The sequence below is a fragment of the Squalius cephalus genome, assembly GCF_949319135.1.
Source record: "Squalius cephalus genome assembly, chromosome: 17".
In the NCBI taxonomy this organism is placed as follows: domain Eukaryota; kingdom Metazoa; phylum Chordata; class Actinopteri; order Cypriniformes; family Leuciscidae; genus Squalius; species Squalius cephalus.
Genome location: NC_137138.1, coordinates 21,001,255 through 21,021,876, shown reverse-complemented (window position 1 = coordinate 21,021,876; position 20,622 = coordinate 21,001,255). Strand labels below are relative to the sequence as shown.

At 38.7% G+C, this 20,622-nt stretch overlaps 1 protein-coding gene and 1 long non-coding RNA gene across 2 annotated transcripts in view; one reads left to right on the top strand and one right to left on the bottom strand.

The window, feature by feature from the left end:
• The window catches only part of adamts2a (ADAM metallopeptidase with thrombospondin type 1 motif, 2a), an 83,545-nt gene extending 71,630 nt beyond the window's left edge, over positions 1–11,915 (top strand). The window contains exons 17-22 of the mRNA XM_079847498.1: positions 1,471–1,630; positions 2,513–2,645; positions 2,787–2,994; positions 4,243–4,372; positions 5,123–5,197; positions 8,293–11,915. Coding sequence (XP_079703624.1) covers positions 1,471–1,630; positions 2,513–2,645; positions 2,787–2,994; positions 4,243–4,372; positions 5,123–5,197; positions 8,293–9,137 — 1,551 coding nt within the window. The 3' untranslated portion in view covers positions 9,138–11,915. The remainder of the gene's footprint in view (positions 1–1,470; positions 1,631–2,512; positions 2,646–2,786; positions 2,995–4,242; positions 4,373–5,122; positions 5,198–8,292) is intronic.
• LOC307144857 overlaps positions 1–20,622 on the bottom strand; it is a 66,812-nt gene that overhangs the window by 10,161 nt on the left and 36,029 nt on the right. The window lies entirely within an intron of this gene.

The following is a 20,622-nucleotide window of genomic DNA, read 5'->3' as shown; positions in this document are numbered from 1 at the left end:
CGTATAACAAGACCGGAAGCAATCATTTATATTTTTTTAAAAGTTGAAATGATTAGTATTTCTATCATGACAACTCTTTTAGCATGGTAATGTTATTAATGAAGAGAGAATTAATCTGGGTTGAAATAACAGCATCTAGTGGTGAAGTCAAGGGGCTTCAGACAAAACATTACAATTGGATATGACAATGTTAATGTATTTGGTTTTGGTGCAATAGATCTGCTAGGCTGCTGCTGCAGAGCAAGTACACAGACTTGCTACTGCCAATACATACACAGACACGCTGCTATGAGAATGTTAGACATGCTGCTGCACAAATAGCATATATGAAATTGCCAGGAGCAGATCTATACAGGTGGAGCTGGGGAAGGTGGAGGGTTTCAGAGGAACTCTGAAAGTACGCTGCAAACTGGTTGCAAACACTAACTAACTATTTAAATGTTGAGCAGTTTAAATGTTATTTAATTGACTGCAGATGCATACAGTAGGAACCATAGCCTAGAAATCTAGACGCACCCTAGCGGCAGCAAAATTTATTTTGCAGCCAGGGTAGTCTAGCAACTCTCCGTTGACTTTTGAGCTGGAAAAAAAAAAATTAGGTCAAGCCAATCACATCGTGTATAGAGTAGGCGGGGCGGGCTTAACATAATGATGACAGAGTCGCGATGGTTCCCTGCTACTTGAAAACAAAGAATGGCTGCTGCTGGCGAACAGTCTTTCGAATCGGCTTTGGCTTAGGACTTGGAGTTACGTTTTTCAGAAAAGAGCAAAGAACGGCCCTTAAGTCATTCTTAAAAAAGGAAGAGGTGTTCGTAGTTTTGCCGGCCAGATATGGCAAAAGTTGAATCTATCAACTAACGTTAGCTCCGCTGTTGGGCAAACACTCTGGTTGGTTGAAGCGCTGTCCTATTGCGTGCAGAGGGAATTTGAAAGACAGCCGTTTATCCTGCCCCTCGGATTGAGCCGTGTCTATGGTGAGTTGCCAGACCTAACATCTTGATGTAGGTCTAGCTTGCCAGGCTATAGGAACCAATCAGCTGGTTCCGTGTAGTTAACGATGTGATTGTCAGCAGGTTGCTTTAAGGACCAATCAGCCTGTGCCATCTAGAGTTTCATGACATAACTTTGTATTTTTCTTACACACACCTTTTTTTTTGCTTCAGAAAACATTAATTCATCCAGTGGGGTTATATCATATGGATTACCGTCACAATCGCTGTGTGTGGTTTTTTAAGCGTCTACAGATTATTTTCCTACAAATTTTCATTCGTGTTTATCTGAAGAAAGTAATTTACATTGAGGATGGCATGAGGGTGAGTAAATTAAGTTAAATGAATTAAAATATTTGGGTTAACTATGCCTACTTGGTAAGTACAATTAAGGTTAAATCACATGATAGCAATAAGGCTAGTCAATAGAATGTATTTTATAAAAGTAACATACTTCTCCAATATCAAACATCTTCTCCAGGTTCAATCTCAGAGCATTTCTAAAGTCACGCTTTCATACAAATACATCCTGCCTGAAGACCCGCACTCATCAATGGAGAACACCCTGCCTCAGGACGACACAATTTACTTCGAGTGGGCTCTCAGGAAGTGGTCGCACTGTTCCAAGCCATGTGGCGGAGGTACACAGCAATATAGAAGAATATTTCTCATTTTCAATTCACTTTCAATAGACTTAGAATTTAAATTGATTTGACAATGTCATTAGATTGTAATGTAAATTAGAATTTAGTTAGGAATGACAATTAAAAACTCATTTAAAAATACATTTTTGAATAGGTAGCATTTCAAACAAATTAAAAAGTTTTATGTACATAACCATTAAAAAGTTTGGGGTTGGTAAGATTTTTTTTTATATGTTTTAGAAAAAATGATCTTGTGTAAAAATTAATAAAAAAAAATATTGTGATTTTTCACAATTGATTACAATTTAAAATAACTTTTCTATTAATTAATATTTTAACATTTTTAATTTATTCCTGTGATGGCAAAGCTGAATTTTCAGCATCATTTCTCCAGTCTTCAGTGTCACATGATCCTTCAGAAATCACTCTAATATGCTGATTTAGTGCTCAAAAAAACATTTATATTATTAGCAATGTTGAAAACAGGTGTGCTGCTTAATATTATTATGGACACCGTGATTCATTTTTATGGATTTTTTTATTAATATAAAGTATTTTAACAGCATTTATTTGTAACATTAATATTTTGTAGCAATATAAAAGTATTAGTAAAGTATTACCATATATGAACATATTTGTGTATAATTCATACTGAAAAGTAAAAGTATTGATTGTTTGTTATTTAATTTTAATTCCTTAAATTAAGGTTTGAATTACAATTCAATTCAAATTGAGGAAAACTGATAAAATAATGTAATTCTCAGTTCACCTCTGAACATGGGACAACCCTGACAGACACAAGCTTTGAATGAAACTTGGATCAACCGTAGAAGACAACAGCTTGTATTGTGGTCTTTTGTCTATTTGTCTGGCTTGCAGGGAAACAGTACACACGTTTTGGATGCCGGAGGAAGTCGGATGGCAAAATGGTACACCGCACACTCTGCGCCAACATACCCAAACCCCGTGCCATCAGTCGAGCTTGCAACCAGAAGGAGTGCTCAGAACCAATGTAAGCTAATGAGGTTCACCATGTGGTAGTTTTCAAACCAATATCATACAATTGTACTTGAACACACAATGAGTGACAGATGATGGTGTAAGGAATATGGGGGTTTGTGGACATTTTTTAAATGTGTATTGTGTATATCAGCTGGGTGACAGGAGAATGGGAGGAGTGCAGTAAATCATGTGGTAAGACCGGTTCTCAGACTCGACCTGTGCGCTGTGTGAGACCTGAACTGGATGGTTCATATAAAGCCATCAATGCCAAATATTGCAACGACGACCGGCCTGAAGGACGACGACCCTGTAATCGTCACCTATGCCCCGCACAGTGGAGAAATGGACCTTGGTCTCAGGCGAGTTAGTTTTTTTATTTCATTTAACATAGAAAAAAACTCTGGATCAATATTGATACTTTGCACATGACGTCAGTTGTACTGGCTGGCGGGCAAGAACGTCATTCTCTAGCAACGAAAACCAGTTAACTAATCAAGGACCTTGCCAGGACGTTGCCAGTTTTAATATACAAAAGTTGGTGTTTTGAGGTGTACACGACATGCCAGATAGTTGTTGTGCGATTGGATGCACTAACCGTGTTTGTTGCCCGCCAGATATCACGTGACTGCAAAGTATCAATTGGATATTTAATTGTACATGCTGTTTTCCCATATTTTTGTCACCATCTAGTGCTCAAAGCTATTCAATTGTAGCATTTAAAATTGATTTTAGTGTTTAGTGCTTTATTTTTTACATTTTTAGACAAAATAGTTTTAATAATAAATAATAATTTGAATATACGGTGTATCCCTATGAACGGCAAAATAATATGTTTTTATACAATAGTTCAGGTCCAACTGTACCATCATTATTAGTTATGTTAAAAGAATAGTTTCCCCAAAACTGAAAATTCTGTTATCATTAACTCACCCTCATGTCATTCCAAACCTGTTTAATATTATTATTATTATATATTTTTTTATTTTTCTGTGGAACACAAAATATATTTTGAAGAATGTTGGTGACCAAGCTGTTTTGGTCACCATTTACTTCCATTGCAATAACTCTTGATCGCATTATTTTACATATGCATATGATTACATATGAGATCGCTTGTTTCTGCATCTTCTTCCCCTGTGTTTTGATCAGGATATTCAGTGCTCTTTCAGAAAATGTCAAAGCGCCCCCTACCGTATAACACTGAAAACACGGAAACAGAAAATTGAGTGTTTGGCGGGGGAAGCGTTTTCTCACAAATAACGGGAAATTCTGTGTTTGGCAGGGAAACAGTTAACAAAAAACAGAGACATTCCTTAAAATGTCTATTATGTTCCACAGAAGAAAGAAAGCCCATTTCTGGGTATATTTTTAAGGGTGTCCCTTTTGAGGTTACTTTTATGCTGTGACTTTTTTTCCTTGCAATTTTGATTTTATTATTAAAATATGATTACTTTTATATCCTAATGTACAGTAACAACCTTATTTTCAAAACATTCCCAAAACAAGCATTCTCGTAATGTCATGTTTAACATAATGCAGTCTGTTTATAAGTTAATGAGGATTATTGTCACATTCTGCTATATGTTTATATGTGTATGTATGTGCAGTGCTCAGTGACCTGTGGTAATGGGACTCAGGAGCGGCAGGTCATGTGCAGCACCCCTGATAATGCCATCGGCATCTGCATGGACACCAAGCCTGAGAACATCAGACCGTGTCTGCTGACACCGTGTTCAAGTGAGTGTCTATACAGCTCCTCAGAATTCACTTAAAGGAGTGGTTCACTTTCAAATAAAAGTTTCCTGATAATTTACTCACCCCCATGTCATCCAAGATGTCCATGTCTTTCTTTCTTAAGTCGAAAAGAAATTAAGGTTTTGAGGAAAACATTCCAGGATTTTTCTCCATATAATGGACTTCAATGGCAACCAACGGTTTGAAGGTCCAAATGTCAGTCTCAATGCAGCTTCAAAGGCTCGACACGATCCCAGTCGACAAATAAGGGTTTATTGTTCAAAATGGTCCTTTTCCAGGCATATCCTGGAAGTTTAACGATGTCACGCGTGACCTTTCCAATGTGATGATGTAATGCGTGGCGCATCTCAGAGATGGTACAAGATGGGCATTTGTGGTTAAAAAGTATATAATTTTTATTTTATTTTTAGAAAATGACCAATCGTTTAGCTAGATAAGACCCTTATTTCTCGACTGGGATCATGTCGAGCCTTTGAAGCTGCATTGAGACTGAGATTTGGACCTTCAAAACGTTGCTTGCCATTGAACTCCATTACATGAAGAAAAATCCTGGAATGTTTTCCTCAAAAACCTTCATTTCTTTTCGACTGAAGAAAGAAAGACAAGAACATCTTGGATGACATGGGAGTGAGTAAATTATCAGGAAATTTTTATTTAAAAGTGAACTAATCCTTCAAGACTCCATTAAAACCACAATAACCCTGTTCTTAAATCCTCTCTCCCAACTCCCAGATGAAAGAGGGAACTTCCTCATCCAGTGGCTCTCCAGAGCTGACCCCGAGTTCCCAGCGCCCAAGATCTCATCAAGTAAACGTCCCGTCTCCAGTCCTCAGCCTGCTGTGTGCTGCATGGCCGCTCTTTCCTGGACCCTGCCTCTCTCTCTTACACTATGGCTCTGTTACACTCTGCCTTGAGCGCTTTTCTGTCCCTCTCAGAGTCTTAACATTTCCTTCGTTCGAGGGAATTCTGCAGGCTGTTTCTTTCCTCTGCCCTTGTTCGCTCTGTACATGGTCTTCTGCAGGGCTGAGGGCAAAACACGGCCTAAAAGTGCGGAAGGGGCCTTGTTTTGAGAAGCCATGATGGTTGTGCTACGTCAGGTAATATGGATATGACTGTTGTGACGACTTCCAGGGTGAATCATTCAACGAACTCTATGAAACAAACTCCTGTGTGAGGGAGTTGGTCCAGTACTGAAAGCAACTGGTGCATTTCAGTCAATTTGTCAATTCAATACGTATACAAAATGAGCATAAACAATATATCACTAAAATGGCAATGTGAGCCATAATCTTTCTTTATTTTGACTGTTAAATGTCATGTATTTTTGTATATATTTTCTTGAAGAATGGTTTAAGAACTGAGTATATAGAAGGAATCATTAAAAGCAATTTCATTTCATTTTCTATATGATGATGGTGCACGCTTTAACACTCGCATTTTATTTTATAAATCGGTTGCGTGCCGGCGTTTGATGTCGTATTGAAGGATAAAAAATACCTCATGCTTCTGCGTAATTAGTTTCCACTCACATCAGACATTTTTGCCTTATTTAAGGTTGAAGGGACACGAGTTTACGTTTGCATGCCCACTGAATTCCGAAAAAGAGGCAGCTAAAGAAAAGAACAGCAACGAATATGGATGTTTACAGCTAAGGGAGTGTAGACAGTTGCTGCTCCTCAGATCTTCGGTTATATCACAGTCTCTCACTGCTGTATGATTATGAGTCTGAGGAAAGACGAAGCTTTAGCGATGCAGACAATGTCTAAAGGCCTTTTTTAAAACTATACAGCGATTATGTGTATATATTAAATGATGTTGAACATACTTAGTAACGTTAATAACATATTCAATGACTGTTATCTCTTACACCATTAATAAAAGTAATATATTGTATTTATCTATGTATTTTGACCTTACAGGCCATGTTTCCTTGCCTGGAAAGTAATGATTTGAGATGCATATAGTATATATCATAATGAAAAGAGTATTTAAAGTTACAATGATATTTTAAAGGATTATAAAGTGTGTGTGTGTGTGTGGTCCTGTTTTATTTTTTATTTTTTTATGGGAATGCTTGTACTCGGAGTAACTGGAAGAAATATAACAGGGTCTAGGCTGAAAATCCTCCTTTATTTAAACACACGAGACTTCGATACAAACTTTACAGTAAAAGGCATTAACGGTAGCATTTGTTTTCAACAGTTCTTCCAGCACGTTTCTGGAATTACATATTCAAACCACCTCACATCTGGACACATTATTGAAGTATTTAAAACTGTTTAAATATCAGAGAGGGTGTTGAAGGCAGCATGTGGCCTGTAGTCAGATCTCTGCTGAATGCTGGCCTCTGTAGGTCTTATTTGTCATGGCTCTTTCATTCCAGTGTAGCATTAAATAACATTACAGTACGTGCGGTTACGTTTTGTGATTGTTTAAATGTAATTCAGGATGTGCCATTTTTCCTTTTTTTTTATAACTATAATACTCAAAATTGTCAGTTTTTCAATGGATTTGATGGTGTTGAGATGTTTTACCAAAATGTTTACTAAACTGTGAATGGTGTGACATTTCAAAGCAGTTTACATTGTACTAAGAAAAGTAGTATGTGTTGTCTTGTATACGCTCTATATTTGACAGGAAGTCTCTATGTAACTATGTGGTTTCTTGTCGGCTGTGTTTATGGGAATAAAGGGTCAACTAATATATTGAATACTTAAACCCTCTGAATATGTGCTCTTGCTCTATATTTTTTTGTTGCTGTTTTACTTAGTGGGACTAACTGTATTTTCATTGCACTTTTCCCCCCTCATTTCCTGGTGTTCTGCATCTTTCATTTTCTTATTTCATATATTTTTTTACATTATTATTATATTATTTTTATGTTTATATTATATTTTCTTAATATATTACATATTTTGAATTTGTTTGATTTTTTTATTTATTTCTCTTGTATTGACTTTACTCGGCACTAAGCCTCTTGTTTGTTCATTTTCATATTTCATAAATCTTTTATATTATATTAATAAAATATGAAAATAATATATATATATATATATATATATATATATATATATATATATACATACAGATAATAATATATATATATATATATACACACACTAAGAAGTTTTGGATTGGTAAGATTTTTTATGTTTTTAAAATAAGTCCCTTCTGCTCACCAAGGCTGCATTTATAACAGAAAAAAAATGTATATTGTTAAATATTATGACAATTTAAAATTTAATCCTGTGAATGAAGCTGAATTTTCAGCATCATTACTCCAGTCTTCAGTGTCACGTAATCCTTCAGAAATCATTCTAATATGCATATTTGATGCTCAAAAAACATTAATTATTATTATCAATATTGAAAACAGTTTGATAAATAGAAAGTTCAAAAGAACAGCATTTATTTGAAACAGAATCTTTTGTAACATTATAAATGTCTTTACTGTTACTTTGGATCAATTTAATTCATGCTTGATGAAACTTTTTCATTTCTTTCTCCCAAAAAAATTATTAAAAATGCTTACTGACCCCAAACTTTCGAACGGTAGTGTTTAATGTTACAAGAACGTTCTATTTCAGATAAATTCTGTTCTTTTGAACTTTCCATTCATCAAAGAATCCTGAAGATTCAGCTTTGGTCACAGGAATAAATTACACTTTACTATATATTCACATAGAAAACAGATGTTTTAAATTGTAATAATATTTCACAATATTATATTCCAAATAAATGCAGCCTTGGTGAGCAGAAGAGACTTCTTTTAAAAGCATAAAAAATCTTACCGATCCAAAACATTTGACTGGTAGTGTATATTGTTATGTTATATTTAATACATTTTCTTTTTTCCCCCATTATTGTACTGACGTCAGTCTCCTGCTGGTTTATTTTATCAGGGTCCCGCTGTAAAGGAGACAAGTCTGTGATCTGTCGAATGGAGGTTCTCAGTAAGTACTGCTCCAACCTTGGCTACAGGCAGATGTGCTGCAAGTCCTGCAACGAAGGCAACTACACCTCTGAATTCAACCTGACCAGACCCTGGATCTACACCACTGTTGCCCCACCCATAACTCCCACTGCAACATCTCCCGTTCACATGACACAGCTGTACGGGACCTCACAGAAGCCCAGCACAACAATCACACCATCAGTCATCAGATGGAGAAACATCAGCACCAACCCCGCATCTTGGGGCCACACAACCACTCTGAACCCAATGACCCTAAAACAAAGAACCACAATCACTTTCACCACTGTTTCTGTCACTGTGGACACTAAGCGTCCCAGCACACTCGACTACGAAGAGGAAACCAGCACCCCCTTCTACGAGGACGAAACCTGGACCGACGTCTCAGCTGAACACTTCTCGGAATCAGAATCTCATGAGTTCATCTCATCGTCTACAGAGCGCTGGTCAACCACTACGCAGTATACAAGCACACCTGAGAATGAAAACATCCAGACAACGGATATGACAACGCTACCGCCAAACATTACTGCAACAACGAGCCCTCCTGCCATTGTTAGTCTCCATCGGTCAGAAGACAAGAAGGAGAATAACTCCATCGACGTGCCCTACAGGATTGTCAGTCCGAACGAGGTTGCACTCAACCACTTTGTCCCCAAAAAGCGAGTGCCGTTCCGTGAGAGAACGCATAATAAAAGAATTCAAGAGCTCCTTGCAGAGAAAAGACAAAAAGACTTCCTGCTTCAAAGACTCAAACGAAAACCAGGAGACTGATAGATTTCCTTTCCTTTATCCCTGTGGTATTTTGTGAGTATATTTTTAAGTGGTTTCATGGCCTTTACACTCTCTTTTGGCATATACAATATTTTTACAGGAAATAACCTCAGATCTCAATCTTTCATGTTGTATCTGTTTAAGCCATCTGATCGGAAAGAAAAATGACCATTGTCAAGGCTTTTTCTGAAGATGACCCAGAGGTTTATCACATTTAGCTACTTTAAAAACACATGGGATGAATGCAGGGTTGTAAGAAGCTTTCTGTTGTGGAGATCTGGTGGTTTAAGCTTCATTTAAACCGGGCACATACTGTATGATTTTTCCAGTCCTTTACGGTTTTTGTACATGATCCCAATGAGATCTGGGATAAAAGTCATGGAACACTGTGTGACGTCATAAGTCATAAACACATCATAGGCAAGTCTTCGGCCCCAGTGGTGCCCTTGACAGCTTGCACGAGCGGTCACACTGTGTGACTGTGACGGAAAATTTCACCGCCACAATTTCATTGGAGGCTGTGTCATTGTGTAGAAAATGATTTGTCCCATAGTGAATACACGTGTCACACAAAGACCTCAGATTTTGCGCTACAAAAAGAGACATCTTGAATGATCCCAAAATTTATCTTGGGTGGTAAAATCGTACAGTTTGAACCTGATTTAAAGCAAAATTTCTCAGATGTTTTGCTGTTTGAATGTACTCGAATGAACAATGGTTGCACATTTCATTATTTTAAAATTAAGATATCCATAAATCTTATTTTTCACAAACTGTGCCATATTTCTCTAACCTGTGATGGAAAAGTCATGTTGATAGTCATTGTCCTACCTTTAAAGGTTTATTGACTCTGCTTAAAACAAAATGAAACCAGCTTGAGCTGATTTGCTGGTTTTAGATGAGTTTTGGTCAGCTGGTGAGGCAGGCAGACTAGCTAGCTTTACACTATTGACCAGCCTAGGAGACCAGCTTGACCAGCTTAAACCAAGCAAAGACCAGCCAAAAAAAGCTGGTTTAATGTATCTTTTATCTGTGGAATTATTTTTCAACATCTGGTCCCTCTTCTCAGAACTTCTCAAGTCAACTTGCTTTAACTATCCATTGCATTGCAGTATGTATAGAGTTAACTGCCCAAGAACAATGAGTAAAAGTGCAGTCACATTTGTCATTTTCTGTGGCCAACTTGAACCCGATGCACAATCTATGTGCGGAAATCTTTCGCCCTCATGAGAAATTCCTGATTGCGTGTATTCATATTGAAATTACTTGATTTTGTATTGGATTTTTGGATTTTGATAAAAGTGTGGTCACATTAACAGCAAAGTTTTGCAGGCAAAAAAGGTCCACTCCATATTAGTAATGGTTATATGCTATTATGTTCTGTTTTGGTTTAGTTTCATTGTGTTTCAGCTTCTGTTTTCCCTGTTCCTGTTTGTGTGACCTAGTATTCTAGTGTGTGCCAGTTTAGCTCTATTCGAACAGATCTAGTTTTCTAAACGATGTTTGAGTTACAATTCTTATCACTCGACTTCTGTGATTTCATGTACAGATTCGGACGGGACTAACATCTCTATGTTTATTACAGAGGTCGAGTGTGTTTTCTAGACGTGGGCATTACAGAAGGTCATGCAAGGTGTTCTTGACGTAATGTTGTCAAAAGTACTGAAAATTTAAATTTTTTAAATTGAACGGATTCTTAAACACCACTGGTTTGCCATTGCGTTCACGTGCTCAACATACAGTATATGTCTGTAATTGGCTACAATGATCAACAACATGTTGTTTTCACTGAGGGCTTACACAGATGAAAGCAGACACTCAAAATGCTAGAAGGAAATGCTGGTATTGTCACATTTTTTAAATTTCAGTACCGACTTGGTACCAAAGTAGGTACTTAGGACAACACTAGTATGATGTATGTTAATACCATTCATATTCAAACTAAATAAAAGCATGCCGAAGATTGGTGTGGAAATGGTAGCTCAGATAGGTCAAAAACACACGAGGAGAAGCGTTAGAATCCGCAATCACAGACATTCGCATTTGGACAGGATTAGATTTTGCCGAAAAACAGTAGATAATTTGCTCTGGAATTTTTACTGAGGTTGTGTGAGAAAAACACTGACTTGGCAGATTCGGATGGGATTAAAATCGCAAAGTACAGTACATCTGTGAAACGTGAATTTCTCTAATGACCCCCTGAAAACCAAGTCCCGTCCGAATAGGGCTTTTGTTCCCTTGATTAATGATTCCGTTCACCTCTCATTCAATTAACTTATTTAGTCTGTGTATATATACTCTGTTTTGTTCAGTTCTTTGTCTGGTCTTGTGGCTGTTTACACGACACCGTTTTCAACTAAAAACATAAAACTTTTTATGCATTTTGGCTGTTCATTTACACAACAACAGCTTTTTGGGTGCCTGAAATGCAAACGCAAATTTTTGGAAACGGGTTTCAAAGTGCACGTTTTTGAAAACAGTCTCTGTGTGAATAACAAAGACGTGAATCTCTGAAAACGATGACGTTATACACATGCATTTTACGTGTTCAATCTATAGTGTTTAATGGCCTGGCAGCAGAATACAGTGGGGTTTTTTTTTTTCGTTTTCGCAGATCCATGTGAATGGGGATTGTTTTAACAATGGTGTTCGGCTGTACGCAGAAAACTCTGTGTACAGCATTTAAGCATATCGTTGTCGTGTAAACGTACCCTTAGTGTAGTGAATGTGTTTTTCCCATTATTCTGTGGATTTCTTAATTAAAGTCTGTTTCACGTAGTTCTTTGTCTTTGTGTGATATTTATAGCACCCACACGTGACAAAGAACTGGACCGAAAACAAAAGGATTATTTGCTACGTTTTTCCCTTTTTCCCCTCCTCATTTCACCATGGACTTACCTGCAGTTCACCTGCTATGCCTGGAACAGAAGGACTGCTCACATCAGGGAGTTTTTGGAATTGACGTGCCAGATACACTATCCTGACCTTCATCTACATCTCCAGCCTCAGCGAGCTAGTACCTGTCGCGAACAATGAGCCAGAAGACCCATCTGAGCTGTGCCCCGTTCCGAAGCCTGAGCCCCAGGACATGTCTGACCAGGTGCGCTAGCCGGCAATAACACTCGTCTCTGAAGGAATGCTTGTGGAGTTTGAGGACATGGATGGAAGCTCCACCCACACTCCCTCCACTGTGAATAAGTGATGCCTGGCCTCTGGAAATATTTTGGATGAATTTGAGGTAGTAATACCCCTAATTCTCCCTTCCCCGGTTCCGCCCAGCTCAGAATTCTCCTGCGTCCCCGCTGGTTCTGTCCAGCTCAAAGTCTACAGAGATCCCTCCCAGCCTTTCCTCCACTGGTTCCTGTCAGTCCCTCGGCTCATCCTTAGTTATTGGCTCCCTGCAGTGTTGCGGATCCGCCTCAGTTCTTCCAGTCCTCACCTCCACCTAGGCATGATGATCCCCCGTTTCCGCCTTCAGCCGCCGAGCCACAGATCCAACTCGGTCCTCTGACTCATCGGCTCCGTCTTGGCATCATGTTCCTTCATCTCCACCATGGCCCATCATCCCACCAGTTCCGCCAGGCACCTTTGTCCTACCATCTCCGCGTTGGTCAGGCGTCACCCTGGTTCCACCACAGGATTCCAGGCTTCCGGTTACACCTGTAACCTGTACCATCCCTTCAACTCTACCGAGCTTCACCTTCACTCCTGCTCCAACGTTGCCCTCTGTCGCACCTGCTCCACAGAGGTCTTCCGGATTCCCATCTCCGCCTCGGCCCCATGAGCCTTTTGCTCCACCTTGGCCCAACAGACCTGCAGTGTCACCCTGGCTCCGTGTCTCCTCGACTTACTGTAACCATTATATTCTGTTATGTTCTGTTTTGGCTTAGCTTAATTGTGTTTCCTGTTTGCCTGTGTGACCTTGTTTTCTAGTGTGCGCCAGTTTGTTCCCTTGATTAATGATTTTCCATTCAAATGTCGTTCCATTAATTAACTCATTTAGTCTGTGTGTTTTGTTCAGTTCTTTGTATTGTCTTGTCTTAGTGTAGTGGATGTTTCCCCAATTATTCTGCTCTGTATTCTGTGGATTATTGAATTAAAGACTGTTTCTGTGAGTTTTTCATGCAATATTTATAGCACCCATGTGGGACAATATTGCCAAATATTGAAGTTATGTATGAAGACTTCAGCTTACACAGAAGTCACTTTCGAGCCAAGCATCTTTCTGTTTTCCAGCGTGGAAAATCCACGTGACCTTCTTCTATGGGGTTTAACCAATCATTTGGGTAATTTTACCATTATTCTTGAATATATTGTCATTACTGTATACAGTAGATCCTGATGACTATTATCCACATGACCAGCTGGACCCTGTTAAAAAATCTGCTTGGGGAAATCTTTCAACATTCCAGATCTTGTTGATTCCAATTGAAATGATTTTTGCCTGTGAAAATTTGCTGAAAAATGTGACCGTGCCTTAATGAACCGTATGTTGAAAAATCATAAACCTTTGGTGTCATTCGTGTGTTCAAAAATATTTATATCCTTCTAAATGAATAGGCCCTAAATGTAAATCAGATAGATGAAGCAAAATGGAATGTAAACTACTACTAACTTGAGAAAGATGCTAAATAAACAGCGAGAAGCATTGCAGCAGTCAAATATGTCACAATGTTTACATGGGAAAAACAACACAGATGGACGCAAGTGTGAATGGCCCCTTAAAACGTTGCTAAGGATTTTTTTTTAACCTTGATCATCTTATGACATTTTTGGGGAAAACATTAATTCTGTAACCACATGACTGTTTCTTGCCAAAACTTGTCCATCTAGCTTCTCTCTAAATAAATGCACAGATCTGAATCCCTTCGTAAATGTTGTAAATATGAAGTAGAATTTTATTTTTGTATTTATTGAAGTACCTGTGCTTTTTCACAGAGCTGTTGTGTTCATCAGACCACTTTGAGCTTTTTTGTGCATGCGGCATGAGTGACAATCCTACACATATCCAAGAGCCAATATGATATCTCCTCCACACTGTCCAAGTACTGTATTGAGAAATCAGTGTTAGTATTTTAAGAATGCAGAGGACGTCACATCTGCATTCTTCATTTATTACTGTCTACTTGATTCAAGGCGAGTGGACGTCAACATTCTTTATTCAACATTCTTGACTTAATAAAGCAACCAAAAAGAACTAACAGCGTTGTTCTTATTCCAGCTACACATTTCATTCAGTGTGTGCGGGGAGGTTTTTTTATTTTAAAAGGGTTAGTTCACCCAAAAATGAAAATTCTGTCATTAATTACTCACCCTCATTCCAGACCAGTAAGACATTTGTTCATCTTCAGAACACAATATATACATTTTATGAAGGGAAATATTTTAATTATAGACGGTTTCAATGGCAACAACATAAACAAACGTTCCTGCATGCGCGCCTTTGTGGCCCAAAACTAATCTTCCGATAGACTTTTGCAAAGAATCAATAACAAAAAAGGCTGTGTTATCTTTCTTATGCGTTATCATCTCTTCATTTTAATTGTGCAACATCTGATGAGGTCATTGTCAGCGATGCCGGTGTAAATCAGTAGAGATCTAAATGAATGGCTGCGCGCTGCTCAGTGATACTGCCAGAGGAATAATCGGAAATTCGGAATACATTATGAATTTTATTTGTAATGTTCTTATTGTTAATGTTTTTATTGTTTTCAGAATGTTTATTATAATCTCCTGTTTCTGTCTACTACAGTAGGGTAGAGTGGGGGGAAATGTCCCGCCTAAGCAGGGCTCGACATTAGGCTAACTCTTGTCCGGGACAAGTGGGTTTTTTGAAGGGGCAAGTAAACGTGAATTTTACTTGCCTGACAGGACAAGCCTGATTAAAACGTCAATAACAAAAAATAACTAGGGAATCACCAAAACGCGAGAATGATTCTGCATTCATTTAGTCACAACGCGAATCCTGAGGTTCTTTTAACGTTAACTGATGAATATAATGCACTCTGGACTTAGACACCAACACCAACACCGTAGAACTGAGTAAAAAAAGGCGAATATACAACAAACATGTCATACATTCAGTTACATGGAAAACACACATGACTTTAAACTCATAAATAAACAGAAAATACATCCACATACCACTTTTGCCCGCTTGTGAGCTAAGAGAAGGGGTTATATCTTGAAGCTTCTTGATCGGATGACTTATGATCATAAAGAGAGACACTTTAAACTTTGCGATGATTAAATCGTTCCATCTGATCAGCAGAATTGCTCTGTCAAACTCGGACCGCAGTTCTGACTCGTTATTCGGTGGCAAAACAGGAAGTGACATACAAAGGCACGATGGGAACAAAATCAAATAGAACCAACAAACTCTTAGAAAGAATAAATATTGCTCAGATATACAACAGTTGAGTATAGAAATCACAATAAGCATTATAAAATAGTCGAAATATAAAAATATACAGATTAGACTGATCAAAAGTTACTGAAATAAACAAGTGTTGAAGTACACAAGCACCATCTAGTGAAAATAAACATAGACACCGAAAGCTTTGTGACAGCAAACACATTTAGTATAAGTAGCGATTGATAGTGAATAATAATACGTATAATGTAGCCTACTGACAGTAAGTTGTGCTGTTGAAGTTCGCGCAGCCTCTCGAGGAGAAATCGAAACAAATGAGCAAAGCGCACACACACAGAAACTCAGTTAACATACTGCGGTAAAAGAATCATGTTGAGTTTTTATATTTATAACATATGATACAGCTAAGCAACATCACACGACCAAGATTGCTGTATACCATCACAATTGAAAAAAAAATATTTGACACTGATTTCAGTTAATATTAAGTCACTAACATTTTAGACACAATATTGACTGTTTTTGTTCTATTTCAGCAGCGGAAATAGTTCCAAACAAAGATCACATCAGAACTATAACGCATTTCACAGGAACACGTAACCGTGTTTTCATTACTGAATGATTTAGCGTTTTGAACGAATCATTTGAATAAATGACTCACTCATTAAGACGGTCACCTGCCGCCACCTACTGGTGGTTTAGTTTCATGTTTAAAAGCGTCATTCTTTACAACATTTTGTATATTCAAAAAAGTGTTTAAAACAATAACATTATTTAATGCAGTTGTAATTTTTCAATGTAAATTAATTAATTGATTGGTAACAGCCCTATATGTCTTATTAAAATGTATTGATCAAATAAAAAAAAAATTAAATGAAAGATGAAGCATTAGGGAAAACTGCCCTTTCTAAAGGTTAAAATATCCTAAATATGCTGATTTCAATATATCAAGCTGACTGAAAACTGATGAGAATATTGCTTCAGAACAAATTATATTTACAACACACAAACACATACACAAATTCTGGATAAGTAAATGTTTTACTCGGACAAGTGAATGACCGATTTACTTGTCCATAGGACAAGCACATGAAAAGGCTTAATGTCGAGCCCTGTCCTGTGTCGTTTTCTGCATGTTACAGAGCCTATATAAATGCTTGCGAGCTCTCCTTTCAATCATGCAATGCGTTGGAATAACCTTTTTCTTTGTTTCATCATATAAGAATAATGTTGGGAAACTTAAACTAGTAGATTAAGTAGCCTACCCTATTTGCAGTGGCGGCGCTAGACCAGGGCTTGCTGGGGCTTTAACCCAAAAATTACCCTAGGCCAGAGGCGAGCTAAACAGATGACAACAGCACTGTAACGTCGAAGTCATTAGTAAACATTGCAAGATGGCTATGGATGAACACCAGTTGTTTGAAACGGCTTTGGCCGCTACAATGAACGAGTTAGACTTGGCTTTTTATCTAAAAGAGGAACAGAAGATGGCGCTCGAATCGTTCCTTTGCAAGAAGGGCGTTTTTCCTGTTTTGCCGACCAGATACGGCAAGAGTCTAATCTACCAGTTATCTCTGCTGGTGGCTAAGCATATGGGGCTTGTTGTGATTGGTCGTAGTGTTATCCAATTGTGTGCAGTGAGATTTTCAAATGCATGCTTGGTGCCGCCCCTCGAGCTGGCCGATTTTTATTAGTCGATGCCAGACCATTAATCTTTTAGATTTAGGTCTGGATTTCCAGGCTAGATACAGAGACCACTTGATGAACAAATGTAAACGCGCCGTGTCGACTGACGATCCAATATATATATATATATATATATATATATATATATATATATATATATATATATATATATATATATATAGTGGCGGGAGGAGCAAACAACAGACACAGTGGGAGTGTCAGGCCTTGGAGAAGCATTTATTAACATATGTCCAAAACTGGGGAAATAAAGTGAAATTATACAACTAGGCTACTATGGCTGTGTTCCAGTCCACTTTTAGACACACACTTGCGAACTTCCCTAAGCACTTCCCCTCAGGAGAATCCCTGCCGCCATTTTGAAGTGCGTTCCACTTCGTGAAGTGGATGTTGGAAGTTTATATGGACAGATCCTCGTTCCCTCGATTTCGACAGAGGGAGCGAGTCTACTTCACATGTACACTTCAGGCACCTATATGTCCCACAATGCAGTACGATTGTGACGTCACCATAGATCTCGTCTAATCACCACCACAACAAACAACTCTAAGATATATTAATTATATATATATATATATTTTAAAACAACCCAAACACACCTATTTACATTTGGATGCTGCATTAAACAAATTCTTAAAGGGAACATTTTTTTTAATAATAAATCAACTCCATAGCTGATTACAAGTAATCAAGGGCTTAGGACGCTCCAATTCAGCCCATTGCAGTTTCCGCCAGTAGTGGGCACTCATGCAACATAAGCAATGATGTACATCCGAGTGAACGAGATGGAGGGAAGTTAGCGAGTGAAGGGCATGACAATTTTGGACTGGAAGGCAGCCTAGTTGACTCGAAACTGAAAAGACGCTGTTTTATTGTGAGATACCACCCCCTATGGGCGGGTTGAAAACATGCAGAACTAGCTACTAATACTGGCTGTAGTCTCTTGCCTCTGGCCAAAAAAGCCTCAGATGACTCAAAACGACGATTTTTGCGTCATCTGAGGTTTTTTTCCAGACACACAATACAGAAATCTCTCTCTCAGGGACATGAGGGAGGGAAGCACGGTCATTCGAAAATACTACCAGGTTTCTACTGATACAAAGCTTAATGTTAATCGGTGAAGTATCCCTTTAATCTACTGACTGCTTTGTTGTTGGACAAAATTGCGGATTCGGCGTTATGATTGGTCAGATCGCCCCGTGGGCAGCAGGGCAGGGTGAATTGAAACGTCACGTTTGAATTTTGTATAGGCTACCAATCAAATGCATTTATTCTATTAACTTGTGAACGACGACCAGCTGCTGCACTTAGGCCTTTCAGGTAATCGCTGCCTGCGCCTCCACTCTTCACTTCATTCTAGTCTATTCTTATAATTGACCGTTCGCAATGAAGACCCACCTCCTTTAGTTACTGTTGATATGTCTGACAAGCCATGCCGCTCTCACGCAGTGAAAAATACATCGCGGAGCAGAGAGGACACTGACAATGCGCTGACAGACAGGACAGACCAGGTTACTTTTGATATGAAACAAAGTGTCACCTTTCAAATTTGGTCATTTTTTAAAGAAATTGAAACAATAAATACCGTTTTGTGGCTCTTTAAAGGGTTACTTCAGGATTTAGCATTAAGCTTTGTATTAGTAGAAAACCTGTAGTATTTTCGAATTACCCTGCTTTCCCCCCTCATATCCCCCTGAGAGGAGAGATTTATGTATTTTTTGTCTGGAAAAAATCCTCCGATGACGCAAAAATCGTCATTTTGCGTCATCGGAGGATTTTCTGTCCAGAGGCTAAAGACTACAGCCAGTAGATGGCGTTGTTCCGCATGTTTACAACCCGCCCATACAGGGTGGGATCTCACTCACAGAATGTACACAGTAATCAGCCGTCTTTCTTTGGAAGCTAAGCTAGCATGCTCTTGTTCTGTGGAGAAAGCTGAATAATAGGAGAAAGCTGAGTAAGTAGGGGTTACCATCTTCCTTTTCCCGGACTTGTCCGGCGGGCGAGACTGTTAAAAATGTCCGGGATTCAGCTTTTGCGTTCTGCGGTCGCCATTCATTGTTTACATGCACACCTCTCGTTTCAATCTAACTGAATTAATTCCGATCGGTGAATCTGACTGTAGTGTTTACATGAACGCTAAACAAGTGATCGGTTGATGTGCGTTTTTTACCCTTGCTAAGAAAATTTCCGCTCCTCCGTGAGAGATGCGAGACCCGGCGCGTCTCAGTAATGACGCCATCGGCCTCGCGCCGTTCTCCCGCGGCCGTCAGCCTCGTCCTGCTCGCCACAGTAAACATGATGAATGGCGACTGTAGAACGCAAAAGCCGAATCCCGGACATTTTGGGTCTCTAAATCCCTGGCAAACTCATCACTTACTTAGGCTAGCCTTGTTGTTTTCAACTGTGCTCTCTAACCGGTAGGCGTGGCCTCCTAAGGCAGCGAAGCAAGTGCATTCTGGGAGTTGTTGTCTTTCATCCACATAAGCCAAAAATACATTTTCTGGCTTTTCTCAGTCTAGAAAGCTCCAAATTCAAAAATTTCTCCACATTTCTTCTACTTAAATGACCTATTTTAAATACACATTCATCTTCCCAGAGGTGAAGTATCCCTTTAATGTGTCTGACAGATCGCTGTGTAGAGCCTCAGTTAAAGCTGCGTCCAAAAACTAAACCCTAAAAAAAAACTAAACCCTAAACCAACTTTTTTTAGTTAATGATCTGTAAGAATGGGGCTTTATTAGTGCTGTTCATTGATTCAAGTAATTTTTTTGACATTTGTGTTTAAAGTGTTTTAATTTTACAAAATATGGTGTAAAAACGTCTGAGTGCTGCCCTCTTCAGGTTGAACAGTGGCTACTGCAGTTGAATTTTCCTATTGGAAGTTATGGTGGCCGGTGATGTCAGAGGGTACCAGCTAACCACGCCCTTGCCTGCAAAGAGATACGTCTCAGATACACGCCCCCTCTCCACTGGGCTCTGCCTACTTTTCTAGCATTTTTCAAATTTGCCAGTGGGTGGAGTCAGGCTCTGACCAGGGGTTTAGTTACCCTTTAATCTACTAACTCTCCTGACTGCTTTGTCGGACAAAAATGGCGGATTATGATTGGTCAGATCGCCTGTCAATCAAACTCCCTGCGAAGGGTCTTGTCATAGTAGGTAGGCCTACTATAGCTGTGTCCCAATGTGAAGGCTGCATCCTTCGAAGGCCGCGGACTTCAAATGATGCAGCCTATGCGTCCTCCGAAAGACGCACCATATAGCCTTTGTAGTATTTCCTAATTGCACAATTGTCATTTTTATGTTTTATATTTTATTGGAGGACATGGTAAGGATGTTTCAGGTCATGTACTTTCGGCTTAGCCGAAGATTCAAATGTTCAATTATATCTTACCTTGATGCGATTTG